The following is a 20,953-nucleotide window of genomic DNA, read 5'->3' on the forward strand; positions in this document are numbered from 1 at the left end:
TTAAATTTAGAGGTTGAGAGGCTGGAGAAATGAGCTAAACATAGTATTTCTCTGATTATATGAGTGGGTTTTTTTCCCCTATACTAGTGACATTTTGCAATGATGGAGTTTCAGTAAACTGCTATTAGATGCATTTTTCTGGGGTAGGAAAATAGCAACTGCTAATTTTGGTTGGATAGAAAGGCCTACAATTATATCCCCTTCCACCAGCAAAGCTATTGAAGATTTCCATGTTGTACAACTATTTGTAGTAGCTTATTTTGTATGCATCTATGTGTCTAACGCATTGTGTATTTCTATAGAGAGAGAGACGATTAAGGTATTTTCCCCTCACATCAGGTGGAAAATGAGGCATTTGAGGATTTTATTTCATTGCACTTTAAATGAAATTAAGAAATGAATGAATTTGGATTTTATTTTTCAGCATTAAGCAGACTAAATGTCCCAAATATCCTTCCACACAATGCTAAAAAGACATTATTTAAAAACTATAGCAAGTATATATGGACAGAAATCTTAATGAGTCATAAAGAAGAAATTGAAACTAAAGACTACAGCTGTTGGAGGGATGATGGATTGGGATTGAGTGTTGCAATCTCAGTGACTAAAATTTTTGGTTTAACAGCCACACAATAGTTACAAGTTGTGCCCTCATATGGTGGATAACTGAAATTCAGAGCATTTAAAAGATTGCATCATCATTTATTTGGACGTTCAAAGCACTTCACTATTATTGAACAGACCGGTTAGAAAAAAAAATTTAATCTTTAACAGCTAGAAAACAAATTCATCTGTCTTTGAGATTAATGAGGAAATAAAAATAGTTTTAATGAGAATTAAACAATATGATTATGACTTCATACAAGATTACATATTTTCCCTCTTGCATTTCCCAGCAACATCAAATCCAACAAATTAATATAAAAAAACAATCTCAAGTGAGACCAAAAGTGACAGAAACATGGCAAAAGTGTTCTAGAAGAACATTTAATTTATATTAGAGAGGATTCCTACAGATAATGTCTCCCTGAATGTGAATTCACAACCCCAAATGACACACACAATACTTGTGCAGTCTTCTGAGAGCAAAAAGTAGACACAATAAGCAATACTTTTATGTAATAGAATTTTTAGATACAGACTTTTAAATGTTGAAAAAGTATATAAAGATATAAAAACATTTTGAAATGCATAAACAGGGCTGGAAATGAACAAAATTCTACTTTTGCAAATAAAATGTATGGTAAAAAAATGATAAATCTAATTAGCAAATTCTGAATCAACCAAATAGCAAATTTGATGAGTAGAGAATTAGTGAAGTAAAGATATAACTGGGAAATTACAGAAAATAAAAACATAGAAAGAGAGAAAATGTGAAAGAGCAATTACAAGACATGAGGCAAAATAATAAGGTCTAACGTATATACTAAAAGTTTAAAAAATAAAAGAGATCATTAAAAAATACGAGGGTGAAATATGGAGTCCATGAATTGGAGAATAAACATGTTTTCAAGCCTACGTGGAATATTTGTTAGTATTTTTCAAATGATAGTATACTAAATGTAACAAAATGTAACAAAAATCACTCAATAAATAACAAAGAAAGGATAATATTCAGAGCATGTTTCTGATATAATCACAATATAAACGAGTTATAATTCCATGTTCAAAGCTAACTCTTATTAGCCCCATATTTTAAAGTTTGGAAGTTTTTAAATGAGTACATAAATAACTTACAGGTCAAAAACTAAGTCATAAATAAATAAAATAAAAATTTAGAACCAATTTGTAATCAAAATCGCATACCAGAATTTATTATCTAGCTAAAGTAGCATTTAGAGGAGAAACTTTAGTCCTATAAACTTATATTAGGAGTAAAATGCTTGAGAATTAGTGGGATTAGAGCACATCACGAGAAACAAGAAAAGGAAGTGAAGAACTATCTTAAAAATATATATAAGTAAGGAATTAACATAAAACCACAATGGAAAACAGAAATATAAAAATCGTGGACCAATAAAACCAACAGTTTATTTGTTAAGACTTTAAAAAATACATAGATTGAGAGGATGAAAATCAATACTAGGATTTGAAATTTACAAACATATATTTTCCTACATTTTAATATCTCTGATATCAGGATGCATTACAATCAATAACATGTCATAGTGTAATTGATGAAGTCTTTCTTTCCTTAAAGAAACGTAAATTTGTGCATCTTATAAATGGCTAAATAAAATCTTATTTTAAGAAAGTACTAAGAGCCATTTTATGTCAATTGATTTGACAACTGAGGTAAAACTGATTTATAAAAATGTAACAACACAACACAAAAGATAGAAAAATTACATATTATAAAAAATGCTTAAGCCTGGTTTCCTTAGAACCAACATAAAGTTTTGCATGTGGTAGTTATGTAGAAATGTGATGCCATAGAGCAGAAGTACAGGACAGGTGGAATGAAACGGAGAAGTGGGATGATCAACCTAAGGATTAAAGAAATTGTCCTCAACTCTAGGTAAATACTGCTAGATTTAAGAAAACATGTCTCAGAACTCTTTCCCTAGGAAAAGTAGGGGGACAAGTATCCATTTGTTCTCATTCCTCTTTGGTAAATCATAGTCCAAGGGTCATTAATTTCTCAGCATTTCTAGGTTGTCCATGAATGATTGAAGAGTATCCTGAAAGTGGACCCATGGTAGACTAGGGGTACGTACATGGAGTGGTTCAAGATAATGGGTTGCCCAATTATCCTTGCAAAAAGCAAATCAATATCTGCATAGAAATGATCACTGTTGCAGTAATAAGATTGAGAGAATTTTGAAGTGGTGTATAAACAATAACCAAAGTAAGCAGTTATAAATCTACTAACCAAAACAAGCCCAGATGACTTGTGATAGACATTTCTAATTTCACGTAATTTATTCCAAATTACAGAAAAACTCAAATTACAAAGTAAGAAAAACCCTGATAACAACATTGACAAGGAGAAAAAAGGAAAAAGTCATATGCCAATTTCACAAATATAGATGCAAAATCCTACTTACGAAGTTAATAATTTGAATGCATATTTACAAAGAGAAACACTAATTTTACTGTGTGATTTATACCAAGAATACATGGATAGTGTAACATTAAAACCATATGCTTCATGTAGTTCATTGTATTAACAGGTTAAAAGATTTTTTAAAGTATGACCATCATAATAAAGGCAGTTTTCATCTGATGATATTTCAGTATCTGAAATGAAAAGAAAAAAATGAATTGAATTCATTGCTTACTGTAGGAAGGAAAATCTATGCTAGTAGTCACAGTCTTCCAAAATAGAGCAGAGTGTTCATTGGCTCAGCGTTTGAGCATCTGCCTTTGGCTTAGGCATGATCCCAGGATCTGTGATCAAGTCCCACATTGGGCTCCCTGGATGGAGCCTGCTTCTTCCTCTGCCTGTGTCCCTCTCTCTCTCTCTCTCTGTCTCATGAATAAATAAATAAAATGTTAAAAAAAACCCACAAAGTTTATTTAACAAAAAAGATAAGTATGTTCTGTGTTAATCGGAACAAAGCAAAATGTCCATTATCATCACTAATTTTCAACATTTTATTCATGGTACTAGCCCACACAATATGGCAAGAAAACAGAATTTATGATATTTGGCAAGAGGAAACTGGTATTATTCTCAGACAGTACATCTATATGTATATGTGTATATACATTTTAAAAACCTAAGAGGTACAAGATTGTAAGAGTAACCTTACTGATCAAATTCATTGAGCATTTACACACAAGTAAAAACAGTGGAAAATATAACTTAAAATAGTTTTATAAGAATAATAGATATCTAGACTATATTTTAAAGTTCTACTTTAAAAGTTCTACTTAGGGGTCTCTAAAGAATTTGATGGTGATGTGCATCTCTTTATCTTTGGAAGTAAAGGAGATGCCCCAGAACATGAATGAGACATCCTACCTAGAAATAGTCCTGAAATTTTGGGTATAAGATTACTCGGATCTTTGTTCCATGGGAGTCTAGAAAAATCTTCTAAGACACTAACATATTCAATGACACTAACTTTCTACATTGTTATCATCAAGATCTACCACATAGAATATCTTATATCCTGGAGGTATGTCCCTTCCCACAAAAATCCCATGATTCCCAAGTCTTCACTACATTTACTCTAAACCCTTTCCTGTCCTCTCCTCTCCTACCTCTCTCCAACTCCTGCATCATTTTGCACCCTCTGGAATTTAATGTTGGTTATTACAAATTTTTCTATATTCTAAATCTCTTCTCTAGTCCTTATCTTCAACTTCTCATCCTAAAAGAAACCTAGAATCTCTCTCTTTCCCCAGGGTCCTCCTCTGTACCCTTTTCAAATGGCAAGTTGAAAACATCTCAACCACTGTGCTATTTATTGCTTTGCAAATATTATTGTGGAGATTTCTGAAGGTTTACAATAGATACGGCTTTTCCATTATGGATCAGTGTCTGCTCCATTGTCAGGTGGCCAGGACTGAACTACTTTAAGCACAACTTATCATGAGATAGTTCCTGAAACTATTTCAGCGATGAGACTCTGGGCTGCATATTGTTGATAGGGCTGACCAAGATTTCCCTTTGTTTCTTCTTCTTCTCTTCTTTCTCCTTCTCCTCCCTTCTCCTTCTCCTGCTCCTCCTCCTCCTTCTCTCTTTCTCCCATCACTGCCAACCCAACTCTCCTTTACAATCGCTTGGGTAAAAAAAGGGGGGATGGCCTACATCTGCTTCATGCTTACTCTGATCCCATTTTAATGAGCAGAGGGCTTACCAAATACTCCATGTTTTGGCTTTTACTTTGCATGACCTCAAAACTAAGGTTTCCAAGTTAGTTGTATCTTGCCTGCCAAGGGCCCTTGGGTCATCATATTTTCTGGCTGCATCTCCTATTGTCATGTTATGCCTAGTAATTTATTAGTATTTTTCATCTGTTGTATGCTTTTATTTTATTTTTTTTTGTTTTATGCTTTTAATGGAGAACTTTTAATTGAAAGGTTTCTCCCCCAATAATGTCAATATATGACCCACAAATCCACGATTAAACAATCTTATAATTATACAGAGATGTTTTGCATTTTAATATTAGAATATTAGAAATAATAATCTGAAATATTGGAATACTACCAAAGAAAAGAAAAATTGAGTGTTTTCATATGTTCATGATCAAACTAATTCTTTGACAGTTTTGACCCAGCCATCTTTCTCAGAGGATAAAATAAAGGCTTATAATCATGAATTCCATGAACCTTAGCCATTTCATATCTGCAGGAGATTACATCTGGAGACCAGAAATGGGTTACCTATAGGTCTTTAAAACTAATTCTTCACTGAAAGTCTTCAGAAAGATTAAAACCTCTCTTCTATTTCTACTTGCTATGGTTGCCACCACCACTGAGTGGCAGTTACTATTTAAAAGACATTTACGAGCTAAGACTACTTATAGAGGAAGACCTACCACAGCAAATCTCTAACCTAAAGCTAGAGTTAGAATTTTCTGTTGTCATTGGGGTTGTTGAGGAGAGATGAAAACATGAGTTTCCAAACTCATTCACTCTTCTGCACACATACATGCTCTCTGCCCTCCATTTATGTGAATATATCTATATGTATGTATATAATTGTACATATCTATTGCACATCTAAAGATTGTAAGTATATTTCATGTATACTAAGTATGCATATATTACATAACTGATTCTATATAAGTACGTATGTAAACCAGTTATATATTACTATATAATGAACTACACCAAAATCTAGTGTCTTAGAATTACAAGTATTATTGCTCCTAGGATTGTGGATCAGCCAGGAAATTTTGCTTATCTTATCCAGGTTTGGCTGATTTTGTCTGGTTTTGCTTATGTTTCTGCCATCAGCTGGTAGTTCACTTGGAAGTTCACTAATCTGATGATTAACTGACTATTGTCGGGTGTATTTGGCATGGTTCCTGTGTCTTTAATTATCCAGCAGGTTAAGCTGTGACTGTTCATATGATAGTATCAGGATTTCAAAAGAGAAAACCTTTGAAGCTACTCAAAGCCTAGGCTCAGAGCTAGTGCAAAGAAATTCTCCAGATTCTTTAGGCAAAAACAAGTATTGAGGGTATCCCAAATGGGGAAACAGATTCCCTTTATGTTGAAAGGAGAAGCAAAGTCATATTGCAAAGCATACAGACATGGAAGGGATTGATGAATTGGTACTATTTTGGAGTCTATCTTAGCAAGATTACCCACTCAATTTTCATAATTATGTGTATTTATGATGTTTCAAAGAGATTCTTATGTTGAATTCTATGTAACTCTTTGCGTATAGGCCCATAATATCTACCTAGCCTATGAATATTGGCGATGTTAAAATAAGTGTGAGAACTATCATGAACAAAATGTGCTTTTCCAGATACCCAGACTACAGAATTTGTGAATCTACATCTTTTCTGTATTTTTATTATGGTGATGGCCATTTTCAAATATTTTAGTGATCCATTCATTCATTCATCTAGCTGTTCATTAAACAAGAGGTCCTTGGTGCATACTATACTCCCGGGACAGCATTGTATACCAGCAAAAATCAAAGGAAAGTAAGAGTAAAGGTAAAAAAAAAATTGAATAAAAATTAGTAATTACTAAAATATGAAAAGTGCAGATTTCAGTGGAACACATAGAAGCTAGTAACTAAATATCTTTGGGGAAGTATAAAACATATCTTTAAAGACATGACACTTTTACTCTCAAGTAAGACTTCAAAGAAAAAGAGCAGCAATAATCAATAGAAAATGGACTCCTGTTTTTCTACACATTAGCAATATGTCTGCTTTTAAAAACAAATTTCCTTATAATCTCAACATTTTATCATGTTCTCTGTAAATAATTGCAAACTGTATAAATTCATGGATATACATATTGATATATTTACAGATGGAATAAATGAAAAACAATTTTACTATCACAATTATCAAAACGTATTTCACATTATTAAAGGTAGCTACTCTCTTGGGGCAGCCCGAGTGGCTCAGCGGTTTAGCGCCGCCTTGGGCCCGGGGCCTGATCCTGGAGACCCGGAATCGAGTCCCACGTCGGGCTCCCCGCATGGAGCCTGCTTCTCCCTCTGTCTGTGTCTCTGACTCTCTCTCTCTTTGTGTCTCTCATGAATAAATAAATAAAATCTTTAAAAAATAAAATAAAGATAGCTACTCTCTCTGGATGATATAATGTGCTAAGTGCTTTATGTGAATCATGGTACTTAATTCTTAACCCTGTGGAGTAGATATTGCTTTAATAGCCATTTAAACAGATGAAGACAGTGGAGATTAGCAAAGTTTAGTAACTTGTCAAAAATCACCAGCCTGTAAGTGACAGAGCTAGAATTCAAACTCTGGCTTTGAAACTGAGAAATCTCTGATCTGACACCATCCAGCTTTTCAACTTTTCATTGCTGAGCTGATCACTGTAAATTCATAGGACTTGCTGCTTTCTAGATATGCCCAAATGCACAGGGAGGCACTTATTATTACAAAGAAAGAAGGCTTCATCCTCACTACTGATCTTTGTCCAAACCTCTGCATCTTCTTCCTTCCTTGGCAATCAAAATCAGGTTTTTCAGGGAGATAAATGATATGCACTCATAAGATTAAGCATGTAAGGAATAGGATTAGAGTTGTAAATTATGCTTAGTCAAAATCATGGAAAAATTCAAACAGTAGAATTTGGAGTGCTTTCTTATTTTATATTTTAACATCCCATTTCTTTCATAATTCTTATTTTTAATTCGGTATATTTATTTAGTTCTCAGTCTGCCTTCCCCACTAAATTCCAAATTTCTGCAGATAGGACCTTCTCTGCCTGCTTTCCTGTTGCCACGGACTCACAATAGGCACTTAATAGCAATTTCTTGCTCTAGAATCTGACTCCTGGCGACTCTTGGCAATGGCTCAGGGATCCAGAATCAAAGTCTGTAAAGTGAATACAGAATTAAAGAATAGCTGCTTCCAGGAGACCAAAGAGCAGGGCTAAGGAAGAGTGAGCTTCTCCAACAGTTCTCACAGGCCTGCCACTGTCTTTCATGCTGACACAGCCCAAGCATACCTGCCAGGTCTGGTCAGAAATTCTGTTCATAAAGAGTCCTTTCTTGATACGGATATGACACTTTCTTGTCTATGTCCTCAGGAAAAGGAGGAGATCTGAAAAGCACTGTGCTGCGTAAGGCTGGAAGGAAAAAGGGATAGCTGATAGGTTGATCTTAGGAATGCCAAGTAAGCTCAGTGGTTAGGGGCAGAGCTCTTGTGAGTGCTCACACTCTCTCACGCTTTCTTGTACTTTCTCTCTCTTTCTCTCTCTCTCCCTCTGTCTTTTGGTATCCTGAATATATCCAAGAATTCCATTCCCAGATGTTTCCAGGTTGAAAAATATATACAGTATATAAATAATATATGATAATTTTACCATATAAAGGATTCTGCACACATATTTTTTTCTACTCATTTCTTTTTGGACAAAAGATATTTGAAAAGTATTAACAAACTTGAATAACTTTTGAATATTTTTCCTCCCCAACTAGATTCCAATACCTGTTATGAATTTACTAAGACATAGAACAAAGAAGTAGGTGAGGCACTGCAAAAGCAAATACCTCTAAGGAAGTTTCAAAGACATTCAACATTTTTTAATGTAAATTATATACTTTGTTTGTATATAATTCGTAAAGTTAAACATCCCCAACGTGTGGCACAACTCATACAAGCCTGTGTTTCTTCATAAAGAAATGCCTATTCACAAAAAAATGACCATGTTTGTAAATTTTTATTTTGCTACTGTTTGGAGTAATAAAAGGAAAGCGAACAAACCATTTATCAAGAACATATTATATTTTGCTTGCCAGCTTAGAAGTGCTATGTTAGTTAATACTAACAATAATCCTATTATATTAAATCCAGAAATTGCCCCTAAGAGAGAGCGTGAAACATGTTCCTGGTTACAGAGTTAATAAGAAGCAAAGTCAAGATTTAAACCCAGGCTTTTTACTGACTCCCACATCTGAATGCTTTTCAGTCCAATGTCATTTTCCTCAGGTTCAAATTTCTGGGACCTCCTGGAGTTTCTTGCCGGAAAGTGGAGACCAAGCAGAGCTAGTCGATAGGATGCCTTTCTGTGCTTTCTGCTCCAGCTGTAGCATTATAGGAAGCTTCATATCCATGCATTTGGTTATCATAGTCCACATTTCTAAGTATTTTATTTGTCTCCAAACAGCAAATAGCCACCTGTTGGGCCTGCAGTTGAGTCCTACTGCAGGAGGGTCTTTCCTTTAGAGGATCAACATGGAGTAGAGAACTTTGCAAAATTTGTAAGTAGACTTCCAGGCATTGGAACAGGGAATTTGGACTCCAGGACACAAGTAGAAATTGAGGCACAGAAGCTGACCCTTGAAGCCTTCATGCCCCATGGATAGGGCTGCAGATGAAAAGCACAGGGCCAAGACTGAAAACCTCATTTCAGGGTGATGGTGGCTATTTCAGGTCAGAAAATAGGAATAACTTTAAATTATCTTTTAACAATGGTAAAAACTGAAAACTCGGCAACTCTGGCTACAGCTCACTGATGAGTTTCTCCGTGAGGAGCTGTTTCAGGGGGCATGACGTCATGGACAGAACATGGATCACTGCCTTTCTTTTACACTTTTCAGCCACTACAATCTTGCCTTTGTAGCAGCCCACCTACCAGAATAGTTTTGACATCAAAGACCTTTTGATTGTCAAAAAGTGGACATTTCACAGAACTTACCTCACTGGCAATAACACTGTTTCTGATGGACTATCACTCAATTAGTCCTTCCTGCTTTTTTCAAGAGTGGGCATATGATGCAGGCTGGCCAGTGGATATATTTTATCCTCTTGAGGTAGTTATCTGTTCGAAGCAGAGCCAATCAGAGCCTTTTTATAAGATTTAAATGAGTGTCTGGGGAGAGAAAGTCATGTTACCCCTCCCCAACTCTGGAATACAAAATGAAACTGGAATGGTAGGGGGTCAGGGAAGGATTGAAAAAAGGGAAAGAGAGAAACAGAGAAGACACAGAGCAAAAGACACCAGGAGATTGAGAAAGAGAGCGAGAGAGAAAAAAAAGAGAGAGGAAAACTCCTGATAACTTGTTTTAATACCCTGGATCCAGTCATGACTGATCCAGTCAGACATCACCCAGGATTTCCCATGTACGTGATAAAATAAGTGCATTCATGCAGATATTCATTGCTTTAGATGGTTTGAATTAGGTGTGTGCCATTCGTAACTGGAAGTATTAGAACTGCCCTGTGGAGCACAGCACTCTTGAATACTTCTCTCTCTCTTTTTTTTTAACTCTCCTTGTCCTAAACTCCTAAGATACATTTCTCCAGCTTTTCCTCCTACATTTTTTTAATACTACATTTATTGATTTCTTTCTATATCTGTCCCTTGAATGTGGATATATCTCAGCCCTTTGTCGTTTCATTCAATAAACTCTCTTTGGATAAAACACCAACATCCATTGTCTACTCCCCTTTTGTATCACTATTGTTCACGCCAGGTCCCTAAATAGAGAAAACAGATAAAAATTCACTGTCTCTTCCTGTGCTTTGGATCAGGATCTGCTTTCACCACCCACTTCCTCAAATTCCCATCCTTTCTTCATCTATTGCTGTACATGATTTAACAACTTGAACCTTGCTTCACACGCTGACTCTTGTTTTTTAGTTTCTCTTCTTTGCTCTCTTCCACCACTACAATTCCTATTAATCCTGGAGGAGATAAGCTGATTTTGAAAACATTCCCCAGCTCATTTCTGTTATCATCAGGTAATACATCAAATCTTATTTCTAGATGAACAAGATCTAGCACCTAAATCAGTGGTTCTCAAACTTTTTGGCAGGTATCAGAATCACCTGGAGAAATTGGTGATGCAAAGAACGTCAGGGCCCACTGCCAGCATTTCTGATTCAAGAAGGTCCGTCTGGGGTAGGACCTGAGTGTATGAATTTCTGACAAGTTCACAGGAAATGCTGATGCTGTTTGTGTGGACCACAGTAATGATTCTGCTCTTGTCCATGTTCTGTTTGTTATTTTCTGTATTGCAAACCCTTGTATTATGTGTCCCTCTTGAGTGTGGGAGGAGCCTAGAACTTTTTACTAACCAATAGAATATGGCAAAAGTGATGGGATATTATTTCCAGGACTATATTGTGATCTAGAAGACTCCACTGGAGAAGACAGGAGACAAAGAAGTCCTCCTGCTGGCCTTGAAAAAAGAAGCAGTCATGTTGTGTTTGTGAACTGTCTGTATAGAAGATGCCTGGTGGAGATCTAAGGTTGGCTTCTAAGATGCCCTAGTACCCTCAGTCACACAACCACAAGGAAATGAATTCTGTGAACAACCTAAAATGAGCTCGGATGTGGAATTTCCCCAGTTGGACAACACAGTCTAGCTGGCACCTTCCTTGAAGACTTGTGAGACTCCAAGCAGGGAACCCAAATAAGCCATGTCTGGATTCCTGGCCTATGGAAACTGTGAGATAATAAATGTGTGTTGTTTGAGGTTGGGAAATTGGTGGTAATTTGTATTGAATATGATGATATCTTCTAAAATATTTTTCCCAGCATCAACCTCTGCAAAGCTTCCATTGCCTATAAGATAAAATTTGAACACCTTCATAGGGCATATAAGGCTTTTTATGAAAGGTGCCTTGCTTCCTTCTGTAATTCCAGTACTTAAATTGTTGTCCCTCCTGGTTAGTAAGTACCAAGATATTTTAATTCTCTTCTTCAAACTTGGAACATGCTCTAATGTACATCAGAACTTGCAAACAATTTCTCACTGAGAATTCCTCATTTTGCACTCATTCTTATCTCTTTCAAAAGTATTATTATTTACTTATTGTTTTTTTTACAGAGAGGGGCAGACCTAAAGGGGCAAAGGCAGAGGAAGAGAGAGAGTCTTAAGTAGGATCCACACCCAGTGTGGAGACCCCTGCAGGGCTCGATCTCATGATCTTGAGACCATGACCTGAGCCAAAATCAAGAGTCCAATGCTTAACCAATGGAGCTACCCAGGTGCTCCTCAAAATTCACTTCTGATACTGTCATCTTCTGTGACATCACCCATTAACACAACTCCTGAGCCTGTTTATCACCTTCCCCTCTAAGCACCATGTGTTTACCTCTGATTTTGCCATTTTCACATTATCTTGCAAAGTCAGGGTGCTTTTTTGTTTCCACTAATAGATTTCTGCAACCTGAGGACAAGACTTTCCCTTTGGTTTGTCTGAATCACTGCCTATCAGGTGGTACCCATTTGATGGTTTAACCAAAGAATGATAATTTGTAGGAAAATTACATGTATTTTAAAAATATTACTTATGAAGATATCATTCATGAAAAAAAAAAAAAACAAATCCTAGAAATCTTGGGAGAGAAAAAATATAAGATGAATAGTATCTAAAATCATGATGTGACAATCCCTTAATAGGGATAAGAAATAAGGAACAATAGGAGGTCTTTGGTTAGTTATGACAGGTAGATCAAACACTGCGTTACATTTGTATTTTCCAGGCACTCCATGATGCTACTTTATAGTATGCTATTTCATATTAAAATAATGCCTCAGATTTAAGTTTTATATAGCTCTACATGGATATACTCTGTAAATAAATCAACTATTGCCATTACTTTTGATGGAAGACATTTAATTCAATTACTAAGTAAATAGATAATCATATAGTTTATAATAACCCAATTTTAAATGTATTACATACTGAACGCATTATAGGGCTTAAAAAAAACAGTGGTCTATTACATTTTCTGTTTCATTAAAAAGAAATCTCATTCCTTTATAATTTTTCCTCACTTTTCTGGGAAATTAGTTTTAAAAGATTTTCAGATTTATATTTAGACACCTCACATGAGAAATGCTTTTCATTTCGACTACTCCTTCAGATGTATATTCTCTTTAAAAGTATCATTCAATGTGATAATCACATTCAATTCTTTCTTCTTTCCCTTCTCATATACTAGACAAGAGTAAAAGTTTAATGTCACATGACTATCTTAAGTACAATTCGTAAGATATAAACATTATGCAGGAATTATAATAAGTAGATACAATTCCAAAAAGTTAGATAATGTGAAAAAGAAGTATTATTATTATTTTTTAAAGATTCTATCCATTTATTTATTCATTCATGAAAGACAGAGAGAGAGAGAGGCAGAAACACAGGCAGAGAGAGAAGCAGGCTCCATGCAGGGAGCCCGATGCGGGACTTGATCCCAGGACTCCAGGATCATGCCCTGGCCCAAAGGCAGGTGCTAAACCACTGAGCCACCCCGGGATCCCCAAAGTATTATTTAAGTAAGATCTATTATGCTTAGTTAGTCAAGCCTGTGTCCTCAGGATAAGAGAATTATTTCAGCATAGATATTTACAGACCTCCCAAACCTTTCTTATAAAAATAATTTAAATTGCTAACTTGATCACATGACATGTCTTAATCTACTAAAACTACTTGTTATGGACCAAAATTGTCCTCTCAAAACTTGTGTATTGAACCCCTAACACCCAACACCTCAGAAAGTGACTGTATTTGGAGATAGGGCTTTGGAAGAAGTAATTAAGTTAAAATGAGGTTGTTAGGATGGGCCTTAATCTAATCTGACTGGTGTCTTTATAAGCAGAGGAGATTAGGGCATACAGAGAAATACCAGGGAAACATAAATACCAGACACAGGCCACTTCAGGATCCAGTGAGAAAGGCTGCAGTCCACAAGAGAAGGAGAAAGGCCTTAGAACAAACCAAACCTGGAGGCACCCTGATCGTGGAATCACAGCCTCCAGAATTATGAACAAAATAAACACCTGCTGTTTAAGCCTCTCAGTCTATGGTACTTTCTTATGGTAGCCCTGGCACACTGACGCACTGCCCAAAGCTCCCTCAGTACTGCCAAGGGCATGATGACAATAGCATCACTTTTTTTTTTTTTTTTTTAATTACACTCTACACCGAAATGGAGCTAAAGTCAAAACTGAGATCAAGAGTCACATGTCCTACAGACTGAGTGGGCGAGGCTCCCCACAATACTGTTAAAATATAAAAAAACTTAACACATGTATCACCTTTTGAAAAATGAAAGATAAAAATAACTGCTGATTCTATAAATATTTCTCAGTAGCAGTTTTCTAAAAGCTGCATAAACTTAGATCTTTTTTAGTGTTAATGCTGTTTCTCTCCTCTCAGTCTCCACCCTCCTTTTTTTTTTTTTCTTTTACCTTGACACAAACCTGCTCTGTCCTGTGCCTCACAGAAACACTAATCTGAATGCACTATACTAAAATTAGGGGAATGGGGAATGGTAGCTGGATTTTATATCCCTACAGTGTTTACTTTAGCAATAAAACATAATGAGGGAAGGAGAAACTTTCATCTTAAAACCTATATCAGAATATTGAAACACAAATAGAAGGCACGAGATGTAAGAATTTTAAAAATTGCTTTGTTATATATCTTTGCAAAGACAACTTGACATTTGGTCTTTACAATTAAAATGATAAGCACTGGGTTAAGAAACTTTGAAGTACTTCTCTTTTATAAACAAGTGTGAAATTTAACAGATGAAAAATGTCTTTATCTTGGCAACTTGTATTATGGCTGGCATTATCTAATTAATGCAAAATGAAAAATACATGATCCCAGGTATTGCTGCTGAATGAGTTTTCCTAGGTTGATGATTGAACTCATAAAATATGTAATTATTATTCAGATAAACAAAATGAACATATTGTTATCTATTAATATACCTCAAGCTAAAGCCTTTTGTTAAATTCTTTATTGCTTTATGAATGAAAAACATAATCATTTTTTTCTTGTTATATCCTCGATATAAAGGAACAGTAATTTATGATCATTATTATACAAGAAGACACCTATTCTATACAAAATTTAATTCCACTAGGCACAGATCATTTTTAAGGTACTTAGGCTACTATGGTAGCAGATATTGTATCTTGGAGTCATTGAACAATATACCAGCTGACAAGCTAACAGAAAATTGAAAGACAATTTTCAATACTATGCTCCAACTAAATGCCAATTTAGAAACTAAATATAACTCCTGGATTCTGTTTGCACTTTAAAAATTACATTTCCAAAGTATAATAGTAGAATGAAATTTTCTTAAGTTCCACATTCTCAAGTCTTGAAGCTTAGGTAAATTTTGTTCCAAAAGAATGAGCACTGTTACTTAAAATGAAAAAAAAATCCAAATCTATACACAGATATCACACCTTTTAGGTAAGAAAAAATGCTGGAACTCAGAACTTCCCAGTCATCAGAGTAAGGAGTAACAGATTGGATGACAAAACTATATGGTTCTTCCGCCAGGGAGAAGTGACCCACACTTGCAGACAACCTTAGGTGATTTATTCAGCAAACATTTAGAAATTTATGTGTCAGGTATGGTGCTATGTGTTAGAGTAATGCCAAGATTCAGCCACTGAAACGAAATGGTTCCTAAACACCTGGGAAGCAGCAGAGAAAACAATGATAAGGCAGTGTGGTAAGAGATAGGCAAGTGGTGCTAGAGTGAAGGTCTGTGAAAAGAATTACCCTAAATGACACACATAGATAAGAGTGGGAAGCTGTTGGTTTCTTGCAGGAGATGACATGTAAAAGCCTTAGAAAATGAGTAGAAAGTTGGGTAGGGAGAGAATCATGTGCAAAGACATGGAAGCTTAGTAGTATGGCCTGTAAGCTAGTGATTAGAAAGCCAAAAGAGAAGAGGCAGAGAGTCAATGGGAAAAATTGCAGAGGGACTTGTTTGCAAATCTGTGGCTATCCAGCAAAAGTTAGTGGGCTTAATGGTTTGTTATTATTACTAGGTTTGCCATCGTGAACCCTATAATCAGGAAATTCTGAGTTGTGATACTAATAAAGATTGTTACTTCTTTTTGTCTCAGTATGCTTTCCGATTAAATGGTAATTGTAATATCTACCTCATAGCTTTAGTTGAGATAAAAATTAAATCAACTGGGATGCCTGGGTGGCTCAATGATTGGGCGCCTGCCTTTGGCTCAGTTCATGATGCCCAGGTCCTGGGATCAAGTCCTGCATTGGGCTTCCTGCATGGAGCCTGCTTCTCCCTCTGCCTATGTCTCTGCCTCTCTCCCTCTCTCTCTCTCTCTCTCTCTCTCTCTCTCTCATGAATAAATAAACAAAATCTTTTTAAAAATGAAATTAACTAAAATAGATGTGATAAATGGAAGGTTTGTATTCCCACAAAATTCTTATTTTGCAACCTGTTCTATGACTGAGTTTGGAGATGGGGTCTTTAAGGACCTAATTAAGGTGAAATGAGGTCATAAGTGTGGGGACCTGATCTGAAGAATTAGGGTCCTTATAAGAGAACTCTTCCTCCCTCTCTCCATACAGGTGCACCAAGGAAAGGCCCCTTGAGGACATGGAGAGAGGGTAGCTGTCTGCGAGCCAGAAAGAGAGCCCTCACCAGAAATTGAGTTGGCTGAAACCTTGACATTGGACTTCTAGACTGAGAAATGTGAGAAAATCCATTTTTGTGTTTAAGCCCCCAGCCTATGGTATTTTGTAATGGCAGTCCAATCAGACTAATACTAAGGTAAAAAGTAAATCATTGGGGCTGGCACATAGTGTGAACTCAACAAATTGAATCAATAACTAAGAGCATAACTCAGATTGCTCTATAGAAAGATAACCCTAAAAGGAGGCTGGAGAATGATTAAGAAAGAAACAAAACAAGAGGTGGCAGGGGCACCTGGATGACTCGGTCGGTTAAGCACCTGCCTTTGGCTTGGGTTGTGGTAGGTGGAGGGGGGTGAGGCCCCTGCTCAGCGAGAAGTCTGCTTCTCCCTCTCCCTTTGCTCCTTCCCTGGCTTGTGCTCTTGCTTGCTCACTCTCATTCTCTCTCAAATAAATAAATAAAATCATTAAAAAAAAATAGGTGTTTTTGCAAAACACCTATTTTTTTTTTTTTCAAAAAATAGGTTGTTAGGCCAAAGCACCTAAGGGGTGGATGTAACCCAGGTGAGAATTAAAGCTATGGACAGAAGGATGGAGAGAGGTGATGAGTTGGAGAGAGATATGCAAGCTATAAGAAGTAGAGCCTTTAAAATGTAATGGCCAGTCGAAAATGAGAAGGTAAGGTAGGAGATGAATTCCAGATGTGTTATTAATATAGGGAACATCAGATAAAATTAGTAATTATAGGAGGAAACATCAAACTCAGGTTTTGAATTTTTTTTGTATTAAGGGGCTATTTAAGCTTCAGAGCAACATCTAGACGGAAATAAAAATTTGGCAGAACAACCAAATTCTTCCAGACTTCTTGAGTTAACATTTACTTTAATATCCAGAAAAAATGACTAGAGGCCCCATCTCATGTAATTATACAAGTCAAAACCCTTCCCAACATTTGCTGAGGTTTCCAAAGAAGTTAACTTTCATACTTATGTTTTCATTCAAATTTTAACTATAAATGTATTCTGTGTGTGCATATGCATGCACATTAAGAACATTTAATACTAAATCTACCTTCTTAACAAATTTTTAGTGCACAGTACAATATTGTGACCTGTTGTAAATCAGATCTCTAGAACTTACACATTTTGCAAAATACCAGCTCATCTCTCTAACAGCATCTTCAATGTAACCAGACCTTTTATCTTTATATATAAAAAAACAGCTTAGGGTTCCAAAACCCATATCCCAAGAAAGATGAAAGCGACAAAGCCAGGTAGAAGCTATAAAGTTGTATTGACACATTTGACCTAGCCTGGAAGATCATGCACTGTTGCTTTCCATGGCATTCTATTCTATAAACAGTCTACCAAGGCCAGGGAAGTCCATATTAGACTCTTCCTCTCAAGGAGTATGGTAGGTTGAATATTGCTTCTCCATCCCCCACAAAAATGTCCATTTCCTAATCCTAGAAACCTGTATATTTGTTACCTTACACGGTGGTAAAGGGAACTTTGCAGATGTAATTAAGTTAAGCATCCTGAGAGGGGAAGATTATTCTGGATCATCCAGGCAGGTTCAATGTAATCAGAAATGTCCTTCTAAGAGGAAGCAGGACAATTGGAATCACAGGAGATGTGATGACAAAACCAGAGGTCAAACTGAGGTAGGGCCACAGGCCAACACAAGGCAACTCCTGGAAGCTGCAAAAGACAAGGAAACAGATTCTTACCTAGGACTTTCAGAAAATTGGTGCCCTGTGTTGATTTTTTGACCCATTTTGGATTCCCAGTGTCCAGAACCATAACACAATAAATTTGTGTTGTTTTAAACCATTAACTTTGTGATAAATTGTTACATAGCAACAATAGGAAACTAACATAAGGTGTATCAAATAAGTCATGCGCATGTTTTAAAATTATCACTTTTATCATCTTCTTTGACTTGTTGAGTGACTCAAATGAGTTCATTAAAAGCCCTGTGTTATGTAGCTTCCTTGTGCTAGCATTGGGTTAGATGTTAAGGATATAAAGATGAATTAAACATGATTCTTTTCCCCAATATGCTCACAGATAGCATTCACGGAAGGACTTTGTAGAACTCTAAAGGGCAATATAAATGTAATATATTGTGAATCACTTGTGAAGTTTAATATGCAAACCAACCATTCCTTAATTTACTAAATCATAAATCAGAATCAATATTTCAACAGATGGGAACTATGCATACTTCCTGAGTAAATTACAAACAAATACAGAAGATAATTTAAAAATTAAATGTCAATAGTATTTGCTATAGACATTTACCATGTATAGACATTTACCAAGTACGAAAACCTGTTAGTACAAGTATATTGTGGTCATTCTCAGTGCCAAAGCTCTGCTAATGAGCCTCCAATATGCTAAGGGACATCCCCGGGGGATGAAAGGCTAGGTTGTTTCATTCTCTCACCGAACTTCTAACTGAGGCAGCTAACAAGATAGCCAACTGTGATTTAGACACATATCCAGTAGAAAGTAGATAGAGATTGCTAATTTAGTTTGTGCAGGTCACTGAACTGATTCCATTAGGTGACAACTTATGGTCACTACATATAGGATCATGAATACAAACCTGAGACCAAAAAAAAAAAAAAAAAAACCAACCAAACAAGGAGAGCACTTTTTGAGCTTATCTCACTTGCCAAGAAAAGGAACAAGAACAAGTAGTCACTGAAGTATCAATTGCATCTGATATTCAGGTCTCGGAACACCTTTGTACGCTTGGCAATTACAAACAAAAATCTCAAGTAGGACTGCAATCTATAAATGAGCTCATGAAAATAAAGCTGATGTGAACTAAACATTTCTTTAGAGAACCACAGCCACTTTAGTTCTTGAAGAAAGTTAACTGTTCAAAGGATAACTAGCTTAATGATTAGGTACTAAAAAAAATACGAGTCATCGCGAAAGCTTGAAGGGATGATATACAGGGGCCTGCCTTGAGTTTCGGGGGGAGCCCTCTTTCCACAGGCACAGATGCTGGCAGCTGGCCAGCAGCTCAGGCAGGCAGCTGGCGGGGGAAGAGTGTGCTCTGCCAGCTGGCGCTAAAAAATTAAAATTAAAATTAAGGAAAAAAAAAAAAACAACCTGAGGTGCACATGCATAACAATCAAGCTTTGATTCCTGGTGTTCTCCTTTCTCCAGTCTGGAGGGGAGCCCTCGAGTGAGGTGGCTCCTCCCTCCCCATCCGACTGTCCCCAGGCTGCCCCTCTCTACGTTGGCCCCCTTTGGGGCAGGTTTTCTGTGTTCATTCACCCAACCCACATTTCCTCAATCATAGCGTGTGCCAAAGAATGTGCTAAGGGCTGAGGATGATGACATAAATATTAATTACATTCCTGACTTTTAGAAATATGCAAATTCAGAAGGGTTATGGGCTGATTTTAAACTGCCTATAAATCATAAATCACTGGCAAAAATGGGGTGACCACAGTGCCTAAGGCAAGTAGAAGGGAGCCCCGAGGCGATGACAGAGGGCAATGATGATAGAGGAATGGGAGACAAGTTAAGGCTGCTCTCTCAGCTGGACAGGAGGAAAGGACATGAGGAAAGAAATAAAGATCTAAAATAGAAGGTGAATTTTAAAATGTTAATATACTATTAAGGTATAGTCTGAGCTGTTACAACAAAGAGACCAAAACTTACAGAAGCTTTAAAATACCATCTCTCTCTCTCTCTCTCTCTCTCTCTCTCTTTACAGTATGTTTCAGAAGGAAATGGCTAGTACGGCAGCACTGCCATTCGCAATCTGCAGCTTCTAACTTCGAGATCTGAGGAAGCGGTTGCAGCTCTTGATATTGTGTCTATTTCTCAGGGAGAGGGAAGAAAGGGCAAAATCCCCTTTTAAGAGACAACACAGAAGTGGTTCACATCACCTCCGCTCACAGTGAGCTTCAAACGAGGCCGGGAAATGTAATTTGCTGGGTAGCCTGGTGCCTACCTGAAACTCAGGAGTTCTATTAAAAATAGAAAGTGGGAACCAACATTCTCAGAAAACTAGTCCCAGTCAGGAATAAATAGTAAATCTACAAAAGCATGGTTCTAATTGTCGGTGCCTAATTAGTTTTGTGGCTTTGCCCTTAAATTATTGCATCTGAGATTTACATTCCCTGTGCTTTTCTAGGGCTACAGTATGGATTATTTACTGAACAAACACATACTAGAGGTAGGTTAGGATCAAGACATTGTGGCAAGTAACGTTGTGATAAAATATGCTTAGGTGCACTGCAATAAAGGAATTTTAAAATGACATAATATTATCACAAGAAATGGAGATGAACACCCAGTATTAAGGCCAACAATGGAATAGATTGGTCATCAGCCTTCTTGATGAATGTATGATCCTCACTATAAAATAGCCCAAATAGTCATAAAACC

General features: G+C 36.4%; 1 protein-coding gene across 1 annotated transcript in view; it reads right to left on the reverse strand.

Annotated features, from left to right (window-relative positions):
• Positions 1 to 681: 681 nt before the first annotated feature.
• The window catches only part of PCDH9 (protocadherin 9), a 959,413-nt gene continuing 939,141 nt past the window's right edge, over positions 682 to 20,953 (reverse strand). The window contains exon 5 of the mRNA XM_072760679.1: positions 682 to 3,240. Coding sequence (XP_072616780.1) covers positions 3,167 to 3,240 — 74 coding nt within the window. The 3' untranslated portion in view covers positions 682 to 3,166. The remainder of the gene's footprint in view (positions 3,241 to 20,953) is intronic.

Source organism: Vulpes vulpes, chromosome 6 (genome assembly GCF_048418805.1).
Source record: "Vulpes vulpes isolate BD-2025 chromosome 6, VulVul3, whole genome shotgun sequence".
Classification (NCBI taxonomy): domain Eukaryota; kingdom Metazoa; phylum Chordata; class Mammalia; order Carnivora; family Canidae; genus Vulpes; species Vulpes vulpes.